Raw genomic sequence first — 22,868 nt, 5'->3', positions numbered from 1 at the left:
CTCAGCTATCACATCCAACCATTCCCTCTCTGAAGCCTCACCAAGGGCTGGAAATGGGGACTGCCAGCACCCCAAAAGCTCCTGGGACAGCCACTCACAAAGACTCTCCCTTTGCCATCAGCCACCCAAAGGCACTCATGGCCTCGCATGTTCACATTGGCGGCTCATGGGGGCTTGGCCAGCTCATGGGGCAGTGGTTAGATACCCTCCCCAGGACTGATAAAACCAGCACAGAGGTACAGATGCAGCAGAGGGGTCACTCTTGCTGCCCTGGGTGGCTGCAGCAGCCCCCCCCAGCACTCCTGTGGGGCGGTATTGGAAGCTGCCCCGTACATGCACACAGGGCGTTGGATGGGCTCAGCCCTCAGCCTTGCCAGGGCAATTCCCAGAAATCTCAAGACTTTACAGCATGCTCCTAAATTTCTGCCCTTACAGATGAGAATTCAGTCTGGGAAACTTTATCCATGGTTTCTAGTTTTCTCCAAAGAAACCGAGTGATGATTCGCCTGAGGGAAAAGGAGAGGTTGGCCAAGAGCAGGGATGGAGGGATTTGTTGTTTTTGACTGTAACTGTGGTCAGGAAACAGTCCTAGTGCTCATTTTCAGCTCCTCCCTCTCGATAACATCTACCATACCCAGGCAGTGGAAAAGAAACAGCCTTTGATATAAACACAACAGAGTTTGATTCATCGCAGGGCTGTTTGCAGCTATCACTTCACCCCAAAGCTTGGCACATGGCTTCAACCTGCGACCGACGCAAGCACCAACTCCACAGCCCCACTTGGCTCTCGGTTAAAGCCCTTCCATCCCCGACAGGCACAGGCTGGCAGAGCTGCCCCGAGGGAGCGGAGGGATGCTGCTGGGGCTGCTGGAGATGGCCAGTGTCTCGGCCTTGGCAGGGCTCAGATGCCAGCAAGTGTTCACCAGCGGGACAAGGGGATTTCAGGCCGTGCACCCTGCTCAACAACTCACCCCGCTGCCCCAAAGCGCCCCATGTGCAGCCCCCGGGAGGGAGCTGAGCCCTGTTGGCCCAGCACAGGGGAAGCATCCATCTCCCAGCCTTGGGGATTCAGCCTTCCAAGCTTGGCGAGGAAGGTGCATTTCCAGGCCCTTTACAGTGCTATAAACAGGACAGCCCCCATTCCCACTGTGGGACCCGACCCTCAAGTGCCAGACTGAATCCTGAGGCCAGCTCTGGTACCCACTGACTAAGCAGATCCCTTCACCCCATGGTTCGTGGGAAGTAACACCATGCCCACCCACTCCCACCAGGATTAATTAGTTGCCATTGATGCAGCTCTCCAAGGTGATACTGGTGCTGCAGACAGGAACAACAAAGCTGGAAATTAGTAGCTCTGTACTGCTGATTTGAAAGTTTTTCTGCATGCCAGAGGACAACATTTCACCCAAGATACCTGGGTTGCAGTCAGCTAAAACACTTAAAGCTCAACTGAACGAGATCTCGAATGCGGCAGGGAATAAGCCTGTGCTACAGCAAATCTGGGAATTAATCGTTTGTTCCCATCTCTAGCTCCTCTGAGCCTGGCTCTAAGGTCAAACCAAGCTTTTATCTTCTCCTGTATTCCAGCATGCTGGGAAAAAAATAATATTAGAGGAATAAATTACCATGTGAAATGCAATTTAACTAATTAGCCCACTGGAGTGGAAAATATTTGCTAACCACTTTGAAGTCGAACCTACTGCACTTATTAGGACATCACAGAGGAGAAAGTAAAGAGGCAAAGACGGGGAGACCGCCAGGACAGGCTCCGGAAGATTTAAGTGCCTAAGCAGGACACCAAGAATTTCACCTGACCATTTCTCTTCCCACTCTCTAAAGCTGTGTTAAGTGTCCAACTCAGACACAGTTGTGCTGGAAGAGACCAAAGGCTGCGCTGCACTGCACTCCCCTCTGACTTGCCATTTACTGGACATTGCAACAAAGGAGTATTTCCGAGTGATTTTCCCCATGACACAGGGCTGGGTCAGTGCCATGGCATTAGCCTGGGATGCCCAACCGTGAGCAAACTAACTCACCAGGCAGGAGGGATGCGCTGGGACCGTGCGAGATGGGCAGCAGCACCCACCACTGTGGGACATCAGCTTACTGGTCCCTCCCAGCCCTGCGGGCTCCCACTGCCAGGGAGCGGATATTGCCAATTAAGTTGACAAAACAGTGTGCCATAACGCTCCATCATATTAGGGAACTGCCTGAGATGCCACAAAAAGCCGTTATATCACTTGCAACAGTCCGTTCATTGATTTCCCCATTTCCCAGATATAGAAACTGTTGCTCTTTTATTAGCAAAGGTTTAGAAATCCCTAACTCATAATAGCAAGAGAAGCAACCTGGGAAATTTTGCAACTGCTGTGGCTGAATTATGAAAGGGAAGGACTGACAGCCCCATCAAGAGCTAGCAAGGGAGACAGAAGCAAGAGCCTCCTCTGCCCAACATGCACCACCATGTTGAGGGTAGCCAGGGAGGGATGTCCCCTTTCCAGCTGATCACCCACTGAACACAGGCATGAGCAGTCCATGTTTCTCCATCACCTCAAACAATCTACTGCGAGCTGGTGAAATGATCCCCAAAGGAGCCCTGTTCCATGTTGGGGCAGAGCAGTTTTCCTGAAAATTAGGAGTATAAGATGTTGACGCAACAGAGCTGCCATCCTGCTGGAACGGGCTTGATCTGGGGGCTCATGTCTTTGTGGGGTGTCCTGATCTGGGCTTTGTCTGGCTCCCTTACTCCTTTTAGCAGTCAAAACCTGGTCCCCTGGGAACTCAACCTGAAAGGGGTCAGTTGTGTGTTCAGTGAATGGATTTGCAGCACAAGCAAAGCTCATTTTTCAAGTCAGGCCTTCCCACAGCTATAGTCCAACTGGTGATGGAGACTGACAGAGAGGATCCTGCACAAGAGCTCTGCTGAGGTTTCTTCCCCACCATGACTCGTATGCGCGGGAGGATCTGTCCTCTGGGGAGGGTAGAGACCTGACAGCAACTCGGGCATGCCAGGAGCACATGCAACGGTGACCAGATGCTCCTGTGGCCACATCAAAGCAGGTGCCAATGGGAGTCAGGGGCACAGCAGAGCACATCTCTGCTCCCGCGACTTTCAGCTTTGCCTTGTGCCTCCTGCCCGGGTCTCCAGTGCCGCTGCACCCTCCTCCTCCCCCTGTAACACCCTCATTCCTCACGGTCTCATCCTGGCTCCTCCACCTCTCCCTCTGCCGCTCTGTCCCTTTGCTGCCGCAGAAGTCTGCACGGCAACTCCCACTTGGGAAGGTGGAAACTACTCATCTAACTCCTCAGCCACATAACCAAACAGGCTCCTGATTAGAGGAAAGTTTCTGAGTGCGCTGGGAACACGGCACACAAGCATGTGGCAGCACATGGCACCACTGCTCCGGCAGTGGTACCAGCCCTGAGGAGGAAAGGGCAGTGAGGGCTCACCGCAGGGGCTGCAGGTTGTTTTGGGAAGAGGGGAGCTTGCTGATGGGACGTGATGCTCCTTTTGCAAAGGGCAGGGGGGGTTGCAAAGTGACAACTCGGCTGCGGCAACGCACCCGTCACCCCAGAGCGCCTTTGCAAAGGGCAGCAGGGCTTGGGGCAGGTGGGTGATGCAGCGGAGACCCGCGGTGCTGCGAAACCCTCCAACTCCTTTGCCATGAAGGTGGTTTGTTTTACCCTCTCCCATCCCTGCCTCCTGCAAACCTGCTTGAGCGCTCCGGTACTTGCAACGGGTCAGGAAGGCAGCACTGGGCCAGGGCCAGCCCACTGCAGCGCAGGCAGGGTTCGACCGCTCGTTAACAAGTTCCCTGGTTGAATGAATTTTGGAATCCTCATCTCTTAGTAGAGCTTCTTTTGGGTAAGGTCCTTGTGTCACACAGCTCTTAAAACTTTTCCCAAACTGCTTATGTCATCTCCAAGAAGAAAGGCAGGTCATGAGCCTGAAAGTCCTCAAAATAGAGAAGGAAATGCCAGCACAGCTCCCTCCACCATGACCATGCAGAAGTGACAGTGGGGAGATGAGCAGGTGCCCGCACGTGGACAGATGTGAGACACCACACCCTGCCTGGCTGGGGGGAATCTTTCAGCTGTGAAAGAGGTGTTTCCTCATTGCTCCACAGACAGAAATGCTGCTCGGGATTTTCCCACTGGCATTTCCTCACCAGCCCGTGCTTTGCAGCAGAAGGAAGTGCCAGTTCCATGAGGGTATGGGAGCCGCTACACCCCCACTTTTCAGGAATGGAAAAGGGAGTGAGAATCCTTAGCCTCAAAACAGCAGTACACAAGCACAGAGAGGCAGAGCAGCCCCTAATGTGCCTCTTGCTCATGGGTGCTGCCAGCTAATGCTCACCCCTGGGGGTCTCATCCTGCTCTGCCCAATGCAGGAGAGGGCTGGGGATGAAAGCACCAGCAGAGCCCTGACCTGGGATATGTGATTATGGCCTGGAAACACACATGGTACACATGCGGAATCTCCATTTAAGTGGAAATGGGGATGCTGGAGACCATGTTCCCAGCTCCCAGCCTGACCTCATGGCAGTTCCCACAGGAAAGTGCTAACCCCTTCTGTCCTGCACAATGGAGCTAACGCCCCAGCAATGACCTGAGGGCTGGGGATGCCTCGATCTGCCAGATTACTGACTGGTACCTCGCTGTGACACAGCTCCCGGGACTGTCTGTGACCCAGCAGCCACCAAAGCATTAGTAGGAATTGTTAAAAACCCAACCAACTGAAAAAAACCCCACCCCTCTAACACAGTACACAACCCCCTTAAAAATAATTTGTCTTTTTCTGCAATAAAACCAGGAATATAATGAATAAGATTAGCAAGCAGAGGTTATTTCCAAGCAACCCAGGCCAGAGCATCCCCTGTGCCCAGTCCTGGCCGTTGCCCAGGTGAGAACAGGTCTCAGCTCAGGCTTCCCCCTCTGCGGGGAGGGAAGCCTCCACCCGTGTCGGGCAAACCCTGAGGATCCCCCCGCGCTGCACCATGGGGCCGCAGGGAAATCCAGCACCAGATTGCACGACTGAGCAGGAATGGATATCGCGTAGCGTAAGCCTTGAGAAATCTGCTGCTTAAAAAAAACCAATCAAGCTAAATGAGAATAAAGCATCCAGCTGCTAGTTCACCCACTTCATCCCATGCTCCAGCCACCTCCCAGCACCCGGCTGCCCTCCCTCCTTCCCACGCATGCTGCAGGAGGCACCTGCGCTTTCGGGGCACGTTTCCCACCCCCGGCACACCCCACCAGCTCTGCAGTGGCCATCACAGGTATCCTCATTAGTGCAGCAACAGAGTAGATCCTGGCAAAACCCTGGGGTGTTTCTAAATATAGGAGGCCCCTGGCAAGTCCCCTGTCCCTGCAGACACTTGCAGGCTGATAAACTGGGGCTTCCCACCCCTGATGAGATCCCGCACACCACCCTGCAGGAAAGTCCTCCCTCCTCCCAAGGAAGTAAGCTCTTTCTGTACTGTCATTTCACCTCTTTAAATACACCGATAGCACAGAAGAGCAGGTAACATTAACCTATCAATTGTTTGCTGTCAAGAAAAATCCAGATTTAAGGCTCCTGCAGTGACAGTACAAACACTGAACACACACAGCAAGAACACGGGCTTTTCCTGCTCCAAAATCAAAGGAAGTTTCGCCTCAAATTTTAACAGCAACTGGATCACACCCAAATCCCTTACACAGGCAGGACACTGACTGCTCACCACCCACCAGCTCTGGAAAGCATTGCCACTGTTTCAGGTTCTCTAGTAGCTTTATCACAGTGTCCCTTCTTGCACAGATTCGTGGGGTGTTTCCGTGAGGGGCAGAGTTAAGGTGACAAGAGGAGCCCTCACCAGGAATGCCCTGACCTGAGCACATCAGGAAATCTCTGCCTCAGACCTGCAACCAATTTTTGCATCGTGGAGCAAACCCTGCACTCGGTTGCAGCTGCAGCAGGGCAGCAGAGTGAGAGGGCAGGATCAATGTCCACACTGATGGCAAGACCAGTCAGGGCAGCCACCAAGGTGTGTGGAGACAGGGTTGAGCTCTGCAGCCAATTATTGCTGCCTCCCAGATTTTCACACCCATCAGCCACCCCAGGGTGGCACAGCCATGACACACACAACAAACACTCTTTTTTCCATTGAGCTAAAACACAAGTCTTTTTCCATATAGGAAGGCTTCCCCTCCCTCCCAAACCACTCCTTTCATTTTGGTGCCCTGGATTTGGCAAGTGCAAGACACGGTCTGCCTCAAAATACACCACTTCAGAGGAAACGGTCACATCTGGAGGCGGTGCCAGGTCTTGGCATCTTTAACTTTGCCAGAAGTTCACCACTCCCGGATAGCGTCGGGGTGGGGTCACAGCACCTCTCTGCCCCTTGCACACCCACCCCGTCCCTGGAGCTGAAAACAGGCTGACGGCTCACTTGCCTTCTACTTACATCATCATCCTGCACGCTCAGAGGGATATCCAACATGCACATCTGCACAGGCTGCACCAGAGCCTTCTGCACGTTGAACAAAGGTTTTGCCTCCATCTTTCCGGGGATGGAGGGGCTGCTCATTCTTCTCTCTCTCCTCTGCCGCTCCTCTTCCAGGAGCAGGTCCAGCCCAGGCAGTGAAGCAGATTGGAGATCTCTCCCTGCTCAATTTTGTCAGCACATCTTGCCAACAGCTGCTGCTTCTGCTGCTCTAAGAGGTCTTATTTCCTTCCTTGTAAATCAAAGAGCTGCGAGGAGCTGCACCAAGAGGCTGTGTGTGCGCGTGTGTGAGCAAGTGCGCCTGTGTATGAGCGTGTGTGTGTAGCCAGCGATGTTCCTGAGGTCGGTGAAACAGCCCTTCGTAAGCACGCCACGGCACACTGCCTTCCCCCAGCCTCTCCTTTCTTTCAGGGCAATCTCGGTGCTGGCTCCGGCTGCCGCTTCGCACTGGCGTGAGGTTTTCAGCCTCATCTACATGCATGGCACTCGCAAACCCCGTGCATTGTCTCAGAGACACAACAGGTCCTGCCTGCTGTTGATTTCTGATTATGATCAAACTGTATCTGCAGCAGCTACAGCATTTCCCCCTGGCTGTTGTGGCAGGCAAACAAGAAGAGCTGGAAGGATGAGAGGGTGTGAGACAGAGAGCTTGAATGATCTGGGCTGGAGCCTCCCCTTTTCTTTCCTTCTCTTCTTCCATCCCTGCTTTCCATTGTCAGAGGCAGTTTCAGCTCAGTGCCTTCCTGTACTCCAAGGATCACAGTGAGGCTTAAATAATTCACATACAGAGAAGCTTGGGAACCTTGTGACACAGAAAATGCAGCATGGCACTAACAGACAGTGAACACTGGTGATCGTTTCGTTTGAAGGTCAATTCTGCATGGAAAGTTTTACCCAGGTGAGCATGGCACTGGCTGTCTTTTCCACCAGAGAGAGCCTGTGACTCCAAAACAGAGTTTTGCTAAAGGGACTGTGGCACAAAATGGGGTGTTTGTGCTACAAAGACCATCTTCCTGCAAAATTTGCACCAACAGTAGCGGTAGCATGAGAGAGTCAACGTGGAGCAATACGTGTATCATCTATATACACATATCACACAGATGTTATTGCTCTCACAAACAAGAGTAAACCTGGGGCCAGGGCCATGAGCCATCTTCTCACCCTCATCAGTTGCAGACACCACGCTTAATACCTGGGGGAAAATACTGAGGGTGTCTCTCTCCAGGGAGGGCAGCAGTAGAGGAGAGAAGCAATTTGGTGGCTTCATCGAGCCACATCCAGCGGGGGCAGTCACTGGGGCCAGTTAAATATCCAACAGAAGGGCACATGAAATGCCAGGGCTTGCAAAATGCAGGGGTCAAGTCACTAAAAAGTCCCCACTGCCCTCAAACAAACAGGAGTTGATGTCCTTACAGCCCCCCTTCTTGCTGGGCCCAGCAGAGACGACATAAATGGGGTGGACAGACCCTGCTCTTGGCAAGCATTTTTGGGTGGTTTCCCATGACTGCAGGCAGCAGTGGGTCCCACTCTGGGGCTGCCCCTTGCCACATGCAGGGCAAAGATCTGGGATGGTGCAGCCCTGTCCCAGCTTTCCCAAACCCAGCCGCTGCCCGAGGCCACAGGCCCAGCTTGCGGCACGCCTGGGTTTGAGAGCAGAGCCAAGGAGCCCTGCTGAGCCCGGCATTCCTGCGGCGTTAGGTAAGCTGGGCTTGGCAAGCCCTGCTCAGCACCCAGCCAGCACCGGCCCTGCTCCCTCCCGGTCTCCCTGGCTGGGCTGAGTCATTCACCCAGGAGCCAGAGCCAGCCGAGACGCTGGGGCTAGACGGCTCTCACAAGCAGTGGACCCCTTGTGCTGCTTGCCGTCGGAGCTGGGCACCTTCCCAACATGCTGGGGCAAACGTGAGACTACAGTAGAGTCTAGCCCATCGCTCCCAGGAGAAACACAAGGGTGAGAAAACCAGTGCTTACATGCTGTGGGAATGAGATTTAATGGACAAGCCTGGAACATGACCAGATAAGGATAAACCCGCCATAAAATAAGTTTTAACTGGAAATTAGGTAGATTTTTTTCAACCACCATATGGCTGAGATGAGCAGCAGCAAGGACACAGAGGGCAGCACTGCAGCAGCCCTGGGAATGGCTTCGTGGGGAAGGAGAGACAGGAAATCACAGCTACAGCACATGGACAATGCAGTATTTCCAGGGCCATCTCCCAGCTTCTGGCTGACAGCATTTTGGCAACTGTCTGGCTCTTTTCATGGCAGAGAGGTAGTGCCACAGCCCAGGAAACGCCCTGGCATGGCCAGTCACCGCCTCTCTACGTACATGATGTTTTGGTGACTCAATGCAATGTGTGCTCGCTCCCGTGGAGGACAGTCCCACGTTTCACACTGCCGTCACCAGTAACGAAACGTGCTCCCAGCAGAGGCAGTACCCACAGCTCTGGTTCCAGGAAAGGTGATTCAAACCTGTGCTTCAGCCCCAGCTCAGGTTACTCACCTCCCTGCAACAACAGGGAGAGCATGGCTTTCCAATAACAAGTTTCCAGTAACGAACTGGGCTTGTACCTTCCAACAGGACTAAGAGGCTGCACCAACATCCTGAGAAGGACAGAGATTTCACACTCAAGTGCCAGAATCTCCAACAGCTACCATCCCCAGGAATCCACTCATCATCCTGTTCAGCAGCTAATGTTTCCCATGGGAACAGGAGTGTCTGCAAAAGTGGTGTGGAGGTGGAGGAGTCCCATCATCTGCTGGTGCCTGGGCCTGCAGGTCTCCCCCAGACCTCACGGTAACAGCAAGGGGTAGAGGGCAGAGGTTGCTACCCCAGAGCACACACTTCTGGCAGGGCCTCAGTCTGCTCTGCTGGTCCCCAGAGCCCAACAACCTCCCACCAGCTAACTGTAAAGATGCCAAAGGGATAACCCTTCTGAAGTCACAAACCTCACAGGCAGACTGCAAAGGAAAGCAAAACCACAAGTGTGGGGTCTCAGGAGAGATGCCAGGCAGAGCAGCAGAATAGGTTGGATGAAAGAACAACTGCTCTAGAGAACCATCTCAAACAGCAACAGGACGCAGTGGATGGGGGCTGACAGGATATGGAACCTGCTGTGAGTGGAAGACTTTGGCCAAAGGTAACCAGCCAGATGTTGTGGGCATTTGCAAAACCCCAGAGACAGTGTGAAACCTTCCCCTTCTCACCAGGCACCAGCCTGTGCGTGTCCACCCACCAGTCTCCCCAGACACCTGCCTAAGTCACTGGGGAACATAACGGTCCTTCAACAGAAATCTGCAAAGTTTTGAACAATTCCCCATTGGGAGATCTTCAGCAGAAGTACAAGGCAAATATTCCCCCAGCATCAAACCAGTCCAGATAGGACTATCCTACGCAGATTTTTGAGCGACAGCCTCATCCTACTCCTCCTCTAGTCTAGCCGGCACGAGTGAAAATCATGCTACAATCCCAGATCCTCTGGCAACAGCAGCCGAGCACCTTAAATGTGCCGCTGCACCACTAACAGAAAAGCCATCCCCACAAGCACAGGACTAACTCACTGCTGGAGCCCAACAGCAGCGCCTTCCAGCCCAAGAAGCAGGGAAGCCCTGCAAGGGGTGGAGAAGAAATCTCCCTCCCTTATCACCTTACCCCAGTGGCCACTTCTGGCAGACAGGGAAGCCCCAGCACAGTCACTGATGTTCCCTATTTTGTTTTGCACTGGAGCTTTATTGTTTCCTGCAGATCCAGCTGAGCAGATAAAGCCCATCATGAGACCTGACTGCTTAGCAACCATTACTGGAAAAACAGTTTTCCAGTAACAGTCTTGGCAGAAACAGAGCAACTGCAGGGCAAATAAATTGCAATCCCTACACTGGATACATCCAGCTCCCAACTGCTTTACTGCTGCCTCAGGGAGCAACCAACTGCTGTGCTGGGATGTGAGTCCATTCCTTAAGGTCTGAACAGCCTCCACTACCCCACAAGCGCATCGTGTTGGGCCATGATTAAACCTCTGCCTAGGTGGATGCAGGTTTCAGTGACAAACTCATGCATAGGAGGATCTCAGTACCCAGCACAGCTGCAACGGAGTAAACATTCTGAATGCTCCAAGAGCCGGTGACCAACCTCTCTCACCACATTCCTTACACCAAGTGATTCATGAGGACAAAGGCCCACCTCAGGAAGGCTGACTCCAACGTTTGATGCAGTCAAGCATCAAAGACTTCCATCAAATTCAAGAAATGTCACAAAAATAACAATGGTGAGTTTGTTTTTTAAAGGAAATTGCAACTCCACATATTGTCTGCAAGCCCAAATATCACTGCATCCTGCACAAGAATGTTGTACTTGAGAGAAAAGACACAAAACCAACTGGTTTATTTTCACTGAGCGAGGCTGATAGAAAAGCAAAGAGGAAACAAAGCAGCGTGACGAGTGAAAGGCAAATGGAAAATCCCAACAGCTCTTCCCCTTTGATACTTATCAGTAATAGAAAGAGGAAATCTGCTTTCAAAAACACAGAAATCCCAACCTGATAGCATCCCTCTGAAGAAATCTGGCATTTACAAAAACCCTACGGGTAGTTTTAGTGAGGCAGATACAGGCACAGACGTGAAGGTAGATGCCTAGCGGGACCTCCAGGAGACCACAAGCAGGTAGGACACCTATTTCTCAGTGCAAATCAAAGGCACCTCGGTATCTAAGCTCATGGGTGCTTCTGTACATCCCATTTGAAATCCATCTGCCTTGTCCCAAATGTGTTATGAGAACAAATACCGTATCTGAACCCATGTTTTTAGGCATTTATTTGAAGAAGCCACCCTTGTTCCCTCAAAGTTACACTTGATAGCGGCCACAGCTCACGCTGCACCTCACACCTCTGGAAAGCCTGTCTGGTATTCAGCATCCTGAGCTGAATAAATTCCTGTGCTCCCCAGAATAGGTACATATGCAAAATTAATTCGCAATCAAGCTGGCGCGAAGCATGAGACGGCCTTTTAATTGGTGCAGAGCAGCAATTACCAATGCAAAGTGAAAGCCAACAAGCATTAAAGGGGGGTGGGGGGGTTGGGAAACAATTAGTTTTCTTGGGATTCCTCCACACATCTGCCACTTGAGGGATTTTAATTTTCACGCTTCCCTGGGGGCCAACATCACACCCTGGGAGCTATCATGTCCTCGTGGGGAGGGGATGGGGATGCTTCCCCACAGCCTCCCCCTCTGTGATGCGGCTCTGCTGGACTGGTCTCCATGGAGACGGTCACTGCAGCAACGGAGACCAGAGGTGCAGCTCATGGGGCTGCGAGAGGATGGATGCGAGACCGAGGATCACCTCTCCCCCATAGAAAAGGGACCACCAGGTACCCACGCATCTCTTTCTGCTTCCGAGACTCTTTCCCTGCATCGGCAGGATCTGCAGGATCAGGCTCTGCTGCTTGTGATCCAGCTGCCTCATCCCGTGCTGAGAACACTTTATCCTGTTGACATCAGTCCCATGGGAGCTGGTAATATTGAGCTGTCACGGTTGGGACGGCATCAGGAGGGAGCCGAGCTCGAGGCTGTCATGGCAACAATTTATTGAATTTCCATAACCGTCCTTCCCCCAGAGATGGGGAGAGAGCCCAGGCTGGGGCAGTAATGCAGCAGCCCCCAGGTGCCCACAGCTGGGGAGCCCAGGGTGGGCAGAGCTGCTCAAGGAGGGGTACACACTTCTCTGGCCATGATGCCACCAGCCATCACACAACTGCCCGTGCACCCAGCAGAGGAAGGGCCCCATCCCTGTGCAGATATCACAGAGCAGCTTTCCACTCCCTCCCACCCCACCACGCTGTGGGAGGGCAAGGAGGAGGACAGTCACCATGTAACTGCCTGCAGTTCATAACTGCCCCCACCACCCCTTCCTTGGCTGCCCCAAAACTAATCTCAGTTTCCCACCGGGGTTGAGCTATTTTAATGACACCTCCCCGGCCTCCCCACCCCACGTGAGCCACACTGTGTTGCCAGAGAGACCCAGGCACAGCTCTGATGCAGGGAAATCCCTGGCACAGAGCCTGTGCATGTTTTGTGTGTATATTGCTGGGATGACTGTATTCATGCATGGGTTCCCAGCTTTGCAGGCTGGGCATACTTGGCAGGCTCGGGAGCTGGGGGCTGCAGAGGTCCTAGTGTGGGAGGATGCCACAAACTACCATGTGCCCACTGCAGCCGTTCTCTGCCAGCTCCAAATCTGAGGAAAAACCGCATCATCTCCCAAAACATCTGCCCGTCAGGGGAGCCCGCAGCACTCCAGCATAGACAGGTTTAAAAAACAGGGCCAAGAATAAGCTCCCAAACGTCAGCCCAGCCTGGCTCCTCCAGGGCCAGCTCCGGACCGTGCCTGGGCAGCGCTGCCAACCACCTCGCTGGGACTCCAGCGGGCACAGCAGAGCTCAACTGTCCCCACGCACGACTAGGCACTTCCTGCTGCAAACAAAATCTTTGCTGGAGAAGAGAAAGATGCCAGGGGAAATGGAGAACTGAGTGTTCTGACAGGCCATGACAATCCCTGCTGTTACCAATTGTAATTTCTCTGCAGGGGTTTATTCCACCTGCCAACCAGGCCAGAGCAGCAGCCATCTGCAGTGAGAGACCATGCTGGCAGCAAGGCCAGGGCACCTCTCTGGGCACACGTCTGCATGTACCCATGCCTGCATGCAAACAGGGGGCACACAGATGTGATGTATAGCACAACACACTACCTGGACCATTCACCAGAGACTGAGAATCCACTAATTCACCCACTTGGCCAAGCCTACAGCACCAGGCAGGGTTATTCACTTCAGCATATTTTCCAGGGCTTAGCTTAAACAAACCCAACGGAGGAGGTTTCTGTCTTCCCAGCCCTGGAGCCTGCTCTTGTCTACAGGACACTGCTGTGGAGTCTAAAACCATCTCAGCTCCTCATGCATACTTTAGCCTACATAACATGTGGCCAAGAGGTTATCTGCAGATCCACATCACTGCTCTGTGTCACTTGGCAGACAATGAACCGCAGGCTCAGAGAGATAAGAGACACAGCTGCAGTGGCTCGGAGGTTTCCAGCCCTACGCACTAAGCCAAAGGCTCTCGCAATCCTCCGTGTTCGTGTTTGCTTTGCAGACTAGGTGGTTTAAAGAAGTTTCCACCATGTGCAGTCCTCTCTCCGACAGCTTATGTTAGCTGTGGAGATGGGAAACACTTGTTGCACATGGCGATTCCTGAAGCAGGTTGATTTTCCTGGAAGTTTCCTTCAGGGCTTCTGTTCAGCTTCTCCTCACCCTCCCATTACAACAGTGAAGGGTTTGACATTGCTTCCTTGGCTGCAAGGGGAGCCGATGCCTTTTGCAGATCTCTCCCAAGAGGCATGGCCCCAGATCAGGGCAGGAGAGGCATTTCAGCCTGGAGGCCCCTCAGAGGAGGGCAAGGGGGGCAAGGACACAGCAGGGTGGGACTGGCCAAACCCAAAGGCTGTCAGCTTCGGTGGACACAGTCCAGAGAACCCGGAGGCCCTTCCCTGACCTCCCCGAGGGCTGTGGCTGGACCTCAGTTTTCCCAGGCCTGGCCCCTGTGCAGCGCAGACGTGCAGCTTGCCATGGTGGGGGCTGCACCCCCCCCGCCCCATGCCCTGACAGCTCTGCAGCCCCTCGCGGGCTGGGAGCCCACTGAATTTTGAGGATGGCGAGTTGTGAGCACACTTTGCATTGCACGAGATTAATGAGCCACCCTACCAACCTGCTGTCTCCAGATGCTTTCTTACAGCAGAGAAGAGGGCGAAGCCCCCTCAGGCATTGCAGAGCAGTGCTTGCTCTCAGCTTTTAGGCCAAGCCACCAATTTTGGCTGGAGAAAGGGAAAATGACTGGGTTTCCCGCACAAGCCCAGCAGCAGACACTGGAGATGGGGAGCATCATCCAGCAACTTGGGACACGTAGCTGGCACCACGGGGCTGCATCAGCATCCTGCCTGCCTGCGTGGTCCCAGGCACCACACCAACCAGGGCCCTTGCAGCCAGAGAAACACGTGGCTGGCACCAGTGGAGCAAGAGCATCCTCTGTGTTTGCAGGAGGCCCCAGCAGAGCGGCACACAGCACCGGGGTAGTGCATCCTCCCTCCTGCACCGTACCAGGCTCTCACCACACACCCAGCACAGCCATCTAGTGACTGTGCTGTAAATCGGATGAAACTCAGCCCTGGAGGCCCACCATTGATTTCCGTTGCCTAACGACAGGAAAGCTTTATAATCCTATTAACTAAACACCATTTCAAGCAGCACTGGGAACAGTGCAGAGGGGAGTTCTATAAGCAGTTAGAGCCACCCGGTACAGCGCCCGGCTCCGATAGGTGCTGGGTGAATTCCCTAAAAGCAGGTCTGTGACACCCGCAGCAGCTGGTGCAGTGTTGGTGGTGGCCCCTGCAGAGGCATGTTGCGACCTTCAGCTGCAGGTCGCTGGCCAGAGTGCAAAGGAGCTAGGAGAGCTTGCACAGGAAAATGGTGCCAATACATGCAAACCTGCAGGACTTGGCCTCTGAAATATTGACAAATATCACTACATTTCAATTGCTTCCTAATTATCACCACCCTAGTTATACTTATAGATGTTTCTCATCAAAAAATACACTGCTTTGGCTAAAATATATAAGCATTTCATGGAAGAACATAAATTTCATTGTGGCTTCCTAAGGAGAAATAATATCTTTCAGAATACTTCTATTTGCAAAATGTTTCAAGATCGCATCCCTTCCCCCTAGTTTGCAATGACAACCAATAGGGGGGTGGGGGGAGTGTGTGAAATCAAGCTTGCAGAGGATGCAAAATCCCTATTTCCCCACCCAGCCCCAGATACCCTAGAGCCATGCTGCATTTCCCTACGATGGCGAGAAGCCTCCATGTTCCAGTGAGCTCCAAGGAAGCGCTGCTGAGCCACACATAAGGACAGATAGTGGAGCAGCTGTGGGTACCGTGGCCAGACCTCCTACCAAGTGCCACAGGAGGGGCTGTGCCACTGCACAAAATACGGATGCCTGGCTGACGCCTCATCTGACTAAAAGCCCTTCAGGTCCAGATCCCCTCCAAATGGTGTGGTCGTGACATGTGCAGTGGTTAGCCTGGGGAGGAAGGTCTGTGCTGTGGCAGGAGGGAGATAAATGCCTTTCCACCAGCGGAAACGCACCTTCCCCAGACTGTGGAAACATTTATCAGTCATCTCCCCTTCCCTTCCCTTTAATTTGTTATTCACACAGCTTTGCAAATTGCCAGGCCTAATACTTTCCATGATGGGTTATGAATGCAGAGGTATGGGACGGGCTCTTTGCCAGAGGACAAGATGCTGCAGGCATCCCCATCAGTGCCACGCTCGGTGGCAGAGCAGGAGGCCGGGAACAGATCTCCTAAACAAAACCCTCCTTTTAGTGCTCATCCCACTGGGGGCAAGATAAACTGCCCTTGGTGAGCACTGGGGAAGGAATATGTCTGATTCCCCCATATTGGGACAAGGCTGTGGGGCCACAGGCTCTGGCTTGCAAACCCACCACACCAAGGCACAGTGCTTGCACCAGCCTCATTATTTTGGTGCCACCGAGGACTGCAGAGTCACCAGAAGTGCCTGCCTGTCACCATGGAAATGCTGAACGGGAGGGTTTGAAGCCCGCTGGGACTTTCAACCTCTGCCAAGCAAAATAGGGCCCTTAAACAACCGCAAGCCCTGAGCATTTGTGCAAGGAGGAGACTTGTGCTCCCCTTGGCCTGCCAGGCATGAGGCAGCTCATGTGGGACTTCTCCCAGGGAAAAAGCCACCCAAAGAAAGGACATCCCCCTGCTCCTCCAGCCTCTGCACAGGCAGATCTCAGTCCCATCCCTCAGCTGCTCCCACCCTGAACCAGCTGCCCTCTCCTGGTGCGCACCCTTGAGACCTGACCCGCAGACACCCCACAGCTCAGGCAGCAATGGTTTTCTGGGTCAGCACAGCCAACACTTTTGCACATCCCCACCACCACTGTTGTAGGAAGACAACTCCATCCCCTCCCAGCAGACTTGACCACTGGCCCTTCCCCTGGGGCTGCCCTGTCTCCTTGGAGAGGGGCTAGAAAGCAGCCAAGGGCTGGCTGTATTCCTGTTCCCTGTAATTCTGATCGGAGCATGCAGCAGCAGCCACCCTGTGCCGAGCATTTCTGCTTGCCCTGGACCTTGTCACACCACCCCAGCCACCCATTGCTGTTTCCACGACAGTGGTGTCCCCTCCCCAGAGAGCTGAAGAGCCACGACTGTGCAGGACACAGGGCCGAGAGGGATGGGCAGGAAACACACGGTGGGAAATCCGCTGTAAGATGGAGGCAGTGGGGCCAAAAGAACAGTGAAGGGTGGCTGCCAAAGATCTCAAAGGGGCCTATAGGCTGCTCTGTGAAATGACTCCGACCTCCCCATCCCGTGCCGACAGCCTGCATGGAGCCAGGCGGGCTCCTTCGGCGCTGAACACGGCCTTTGCAGTGTTTGCTTCCTGCCTTCGGGTCAGGCAGGGCATTTATAACAAGAGAGTGGGAAACAGATTGAGACCACATGGAGGAGGAAAGATAAAAAGGAACAGCGGATATCCTGAGAAACCCATGAGGGTGAAAGGCAGACACAGATTTTGGGGTAATATCAGCCAGCACGTGCCTTAGGGGAGGCTGTGAGCAGGTTCACACAGCCACATCGTGAACCCTGAGCAGAGCAACATCTCTAGGCAATGACAGCAACCTGCACCCCAGCTACACATCCCCTCCTCCAGGAATGCCAGGAATGCTTCTCCAGTCACACAAGTGATCACTCCTAACAGCACTGGTCAGCCTACAGCAGTCAATATCTACACCACAGCTCATTTTCTCCCTTTCCTCCCTTTCTTTTCTAGACCCTACAGGGAAGTGTGAAGCCTTATCTGGGATGCCTTGACATAACATCTAAAGCCTCTCTGATTTTCTCCAGATCCTACACAGAACAACAAACCAAGGGAGGGCGTCTCCACCCGCTCTGAGCTGCTGCTGGTGAGTGACCCATCAGGGCATCTCTGCACCAATTCCTTCCACTCCAACCCCTTTGCCCTGACTCTTTCCTTCCTTCCTTCCCCCCAGTCTTTGAAATGTCTTTCCAGGCAGGGTGGTGAAGGACACTGTATTGCAGCTACAGCTACTCCAGGGAGCATGCAACGTTCACCAGCCCCAGGCTCAGGAGAGCAGGAGCCCGCAGGGCTATGCTGGAGCACAGCTCAGTGAGCTGGTGAGCACTGAGGGGCTGTAAATTTTTGCAGTGGATGAACTCCTGCTGTGTTCCTGGGCCTCAAGGGAGCAGGAACTGTGTTCTAGAAGCCTGTGATCCCCCAGCATACCACCACCAAGCTGCCTTTGACGTCAGCTCATGTCTACAAACATTGTCTTTGACCCACAGCCAAAACTTACAATGCAAATATCTGCAGAGATGCCCCACAGAGAGCCCGCTCCAAGAGTGCTGGGTGGCAAGAGGCAGAGGGCCAAGGGTGAATGCGCAGGCACAGCTGGGGTGACTTGGGAGCCAAAAGGTCCCCAAGAAATCAAGTAATTTAAAATGCAAATCCCCAGGGAAAACAGACGGGTGAACCTTCACTACAGGTCACGCAGGCTGGACTCAGGCAGTCCCAGCAGGAAAACCCGCTAACATCTGGAGGTTCTGCTGCTGCCAGAGGATCCTGCAGCAGCCAGGGGCTGGCCCCAGGCAGAGCAAACTGGATATTTGGGAGACAGCTCAGCACCCAAAGAGCTGCTGGCCAGCGGCTGCCACGGCCACTCCTGAACACCCAGTGCTGCTCCAGCCACTGGGACAGCAACATAGCGTGTTCAACCACACCACCCCACACACGTAATTAAATACTGCTATACCAACACTAACAGCACAGATGTGGCAGCCTGGAAAGCAGCAAAGGCACCTCTCCCAGCCACTGCTGATGGAAATGTCATGCATTTGCCTGTTGTTTACTGAGTGCTAGGGAAAGCTGGGGGATGGGTTGACTGGTGACACTGGGAGCAAACACAAAAGGGAGCTGTGGATCAGGGCTTTCTTTTTATAGGAGGGACACAGTGATTGACATGGCCTTGCTGAGGTCTCACAGCAGGCCCACAGTGGCTTTGGGATTGGACCTCAGGTCTCCAAGGATGGAGCTGGCTCATATTACTCATCACTGAGAAGCCAAACACAGCAGCTCCTTGGTGAGCAAGACGCAAACACCAAGCTCCGATGAGCAGCTCTGCTCCCCGCAGCAGAGCCCAGCTTGGCGTGTGCGCAGCTTTCCATGAGAGCCGGGTGCCTGCCATGACCCTCCTCAGCACTGACGAAGGTAAAAACCAATAATTCATAGGGAAAACAACAGTGCCATCTGCTGCACAGCCCCGCTTGGCCCTCAGCAGCCAGACAGCCCGTGGCCTGCTCATACAAGGCATTCGCACAGGCTTACACAGCTCACACCAGTCACAACGGCATGCAAAATTCATCCCCAACCAGCACCAAGCATCACCGCAGCGGGACAGCAACCCTCCAGCGGCCCTGATGGCCACCCGCAGCCGAATGACTGGAGACAGCCTCTGGTTTGCACAGAAGAGCCCATTTAGTGACCGCAGTGTGTGAAGGAGATGGAGGAAGAAGCAAGCTCACTTAGCAAAAGGAGGCAAACAACCCCTCTCCTCCATCAGCACCCTGCAGGTGAAGCACATCGTCCAGCCTCTATTGGAAAGAGGAGGTGGAAGAGGCAAACAGCCCCTAACAGCCGCTGAGCCTTGGCAAGCTAGCTGACACCATCCCAAGCATCTCCTTTGAAGAGAAATCCCAGATTCTGGCACTAGACACCACACACTCCCACATGTACTTTGTCACCCTGATATCCTAGGGAAGCTCCAGGTGATAGGGGCACCTGGGAGAGCAGGGTCAGCTTGAGGGAGCTAACAGGGGTTTCTCTGCACCTCCAGGGCCAGCAGCTGTGTGTAGTTGCCAATTAGCCACCGCTGCTCCACAAGTGATTGCAGTTTGGTGGCAGGTGAAACAGTTTCTCTGCATATACAGCCTGGAAAGCACGCTGGCATCCTCCACAAGACGTGTTGCTATAGCAATGGAAAGGTATCAGAAGCAAAACCAGCGTTGTTGGATAGTGCAGATTGCTTTTAAGATTACCGTGCAAGATCAGGACCCCTGCTTCTCAAGGTCCAGTAACCAAGCACTGTATAGGGAATGGCACAGTGAAAACAGTGCAAGGAACTGAAAAACACAGCACCAAAGACATCCAGAATAAATTAAGTCCTGAAAAGACCCTCCTTTCCTCACATAAAGAGCCATCTCAAAGCAAACTGACCCCAAAGATTATAAACTGCACTGAGCTACAAGACGTCACATCAATCATTACAGTATCCCAGAGATTTATTCTGGAGCCTGCAGCAGTCGCTGCATCCTCTGTTCACATCTCATCAGCCCTGTCTGCGAGCACATGCACACAAGCATGAGTGGGAGGTCCAGATGGAGCAGCTGAACCACGCTGAGGAGGGACTTTGCATCTCTCCACCCGCTTCCTCCCAGACCCTGCTGCCAGCTGGACCCTTGCTCCCTGTCACTTGTTGCCAACTCACCCTCCTCCCTGCAGCAAAGCACCAGCAAGAGCTAACTTCTGGCCATTGGAGTCACTTCAGACACAGCTCCCTTCTCTGCCTTGGAGCACATGACAGAGACACACAAACAAATTCAGCTCCAGCCTTGCTTGCCTGAACTCAGGCACTCTGTGTCCTGCCTTCAGCCAGCCCCAAGGCTGCTTGTCTGCCATCTGCTCCCTTCTCCAGCCCAAATGGCCAGGAGGGGAGAGAGGGGATGAGTCTGCAGCTCTGGGAGCTTGGTTCAGGATGGAAGCCACCTTCCGGCCCAGCTCACATGCAGGTTTCCGTTTTAAAGGCTGAAATTCACCCTTTCACATGAACACCTTTGCTTTCACATGTCATGACACCTTAAACAACACACCTGTAGCAATTAGATCAGAGATGAAAAAAAATCTCCTGTTTGCTCAGCTTATTTACTTTGCAGCGCTCAGTTTTCCCAGTTGTTTGTGTGGGTCTTTCTCTTAGCAACCAGGGAGAGAAACATTTATGAGGCATGAAAAATGTAGTTGTACAGCCATAAGAACTGGCAGGGTGCGGCTGCGGGTGCAGCTGGAAATTCCTCCTAACTGGTAGTCACAGATGATGAGACTTTGATGAATTGCACCCCTTAAACAGCAAAGCGACTCATCCTCTTCAACCAGGACACACAGACGGTATCGGGACTTCTAACCTGTGCTCTCCACCATGACACCCACCACACTGGTTCCTAGGCCTGTAACAAATACCTCTACATGCCTCAGTTTATCCACATATAAAATGGGGGTAAGTATAAAAAGTGATGGCAAGACTAAAGTTGAGACTCCATAGGAAAGCAATGTGCATTCCCCAACACGAAATGGACACTGAGCTTTGGACATCTTTTTCTAAGCAGCTTTACACCTATAATTTTCTGAATCTCCCAGTAAGATTATTCTCCACAGCCATGGTGACAAAGTACCCTTCTTCTTGACCCTTGGCACCCAGGATCCAAACCCCAGTATTTTTTGGTTGCCAATCCCCTTTTACAAAGGGACGTGCCACAATCCAGCACAGACGCATGCTGACACTAGCTCCTGCCTCACGCACTTAACCCCAACAGAGCTAATTTAGCTTTTGTTTATAGGGCTGGATCAAGGCAAATGAGGCCCAGACCAAATGGACTCACTGGGTGCAGGAGGCGGCTCTGGTACGTACATTTTCCAGTCCAAAAATGGGTCCCAGCCCACTTTTCCATCACAGCATCAGCCCTTCCCTTTATTCAAAGAGCCATCACTGCCCACTTACCTTCCCACCGCCCCACAAGGGCAGTGGCACAGAACCCCCCTTCCCTTCCCAGCATTGGGGTCGGGAGGGGAACATGAGAAGGGGAAGAGAAAGTATAAAGTCAGAGGAAAATCAGGACCAAACAGCCACATTCTGATGAGACCCTGAAATTTCATGCCTTTGCTTCATCTTCCCCAAGCACTAAAAAGCACCAGTGGGTTTGTGAATGTAGAGCTTTTGTCCACCCCAGCTCAATTTAGTTTCATTTAGCCTCATAAACACACCAATCAGAGACAAGGGACCTGCTGGTGCCACTTAGCCTAAGCATTGCCTGGAGAGCTGCAGCCCTGGCTGGCTGGCACAGCCCGCAGCAGCTTTGCAGCCTGCCAACAGCCGCACAGCTCAGTGACGGCTGCAGCATCTCGCTGGTGGCTAGACCCTGTCCCAAACTGTCTTGCTTTCGTTCCCAATGCTTCATCCCCACTTCTACTGGCTGCACTTAACCATCACACAGATAGAAAGCAAAATAATATTATTCTCCTCCCCGCAAAGGCTGCTGATTCTCCTCTGCCAAAGCTCACGCTGCAGACCAGGGGTCTGGATGGCTGGCACGCAGAGTGTCCCCTGACACCAGCAGGCAGCAAGGGACAGACACCTGCAGCTACAGACCCCCAGGAAACCACCGACAGAGCCCACCCGCTCCCTGGCACTGTATACGCGTTAGTCACTCGTCGCGGACACGCGTGGGCTGCCGTGAGCCCCCTGTAGCCGGGGGTGCTGAAGGGGACCGAGCCCGACCGCCCCCGCAGCTGCGCACCGGCGCTCAGGGTGGGGGGGGGGGGGGGTTAAGGGGGTGGCTTGGGGGGCACCGTGAAAGCGCTCCGGGGAGACAAAGCCGACGGGTGAAACGCACAACTCACCTGAGTGTCGATCATCATCATGCCCCGCGCATTCCCTCCGCCGGCCGCGCAGGGAGAGCCGCTGCCCCCCGCTCCGGGGTTCCGCGGGGCCGGGCTCACCGCTCCTCCGCGCTGCCCGGCGGCCGGGGGCTCGCCGCGCCGGCCATGGGGCCCCGCCGCCCCCGGGGAGCCGCCGCCAGCGCGGAGCGCGGCCGGGAGAACCGAGCGCGGGGCGGCACCGAGCGAGCCGGGGGCGGGCGCGCTGCTACCGGGAGGGCGGGGGCCGAAGCCCGCCCCGCCCGCCTGCATCCCCCCCCCCCCCCCCCCGCCCCAGGGAAGCGCTTGCAGGTGGGTGCGTGTCTGCGGCGTGGGAGGAAAGGGGCGCAGGGACACTCGCACCCGTGGGCAGCTCTCCAGGGGCGCCTTCTGCACCCCACCTCTTTTTTGGGTGGCCCCCCACCCCGGGGAGGTGGGTGCCTGTGGGAAAGCACCTTGCAGGCCTGGCCAGGGAGGGTTTTGGCAGAGTGCTGCTGTGCGAGCTATAAATAGAAGAGCTTCAGCGCTGAGAAACGGGTCATTTGCTGGGCGAG

General features: G+C 53.9%; 1 protein-coding gene across 2 annotated transcripts in view; it reads right to left on the bottom strand.

The window, feature by feature from the left end:
* Nucleotides 1–22,444, bottom strand: part of RALGDS (ral guanine nucleotide dissociation stimulator) — a 60,306-nt gene extending 37,862 nt beyond the window's left edge. The window contains exon 1 of one of the 2 annotated variants that reach the window (XM_042786486.1): nt 22,300–22,444. In XM_042786486.1, coding sequence (XP_042642420.1) covers nt 22,300–22,320 — 21 coding nt within the window. In that variant the 5' untranslated portion in view covers nt 22,321–22,444. Of the gene's footprint in view, nt 1–6,446; nt 6,948–22,299 lie in introns of those variants that run through there. The other variant, XM_033011960.2, reaches the window with a different exon arrangement.
* Nucleotides 22,445–22,868: the final 424 nt, after the last annotated feature.

This window comes from Tyto alba, unplaced genomic scaffold (assembly GCF_018691265.1).
Source record: "Tyto alba isolate M040663 unplaced genomic scaffold, T.alba_DEE_v4.0 Super-Scaffold_11, whole genome shotgun sequence".
Taxonomy (NCBI): domain Eukaryota; kingdom Metazoa; phylum Chordata; class Aves; order Strigiformes; family Tytonidae; genus Tyto; species Tyto alba.
Note: the sequence above shows the minus strand (reverse complement) of the source record. Positions and strands in the feature narration are given on the sequence as shown.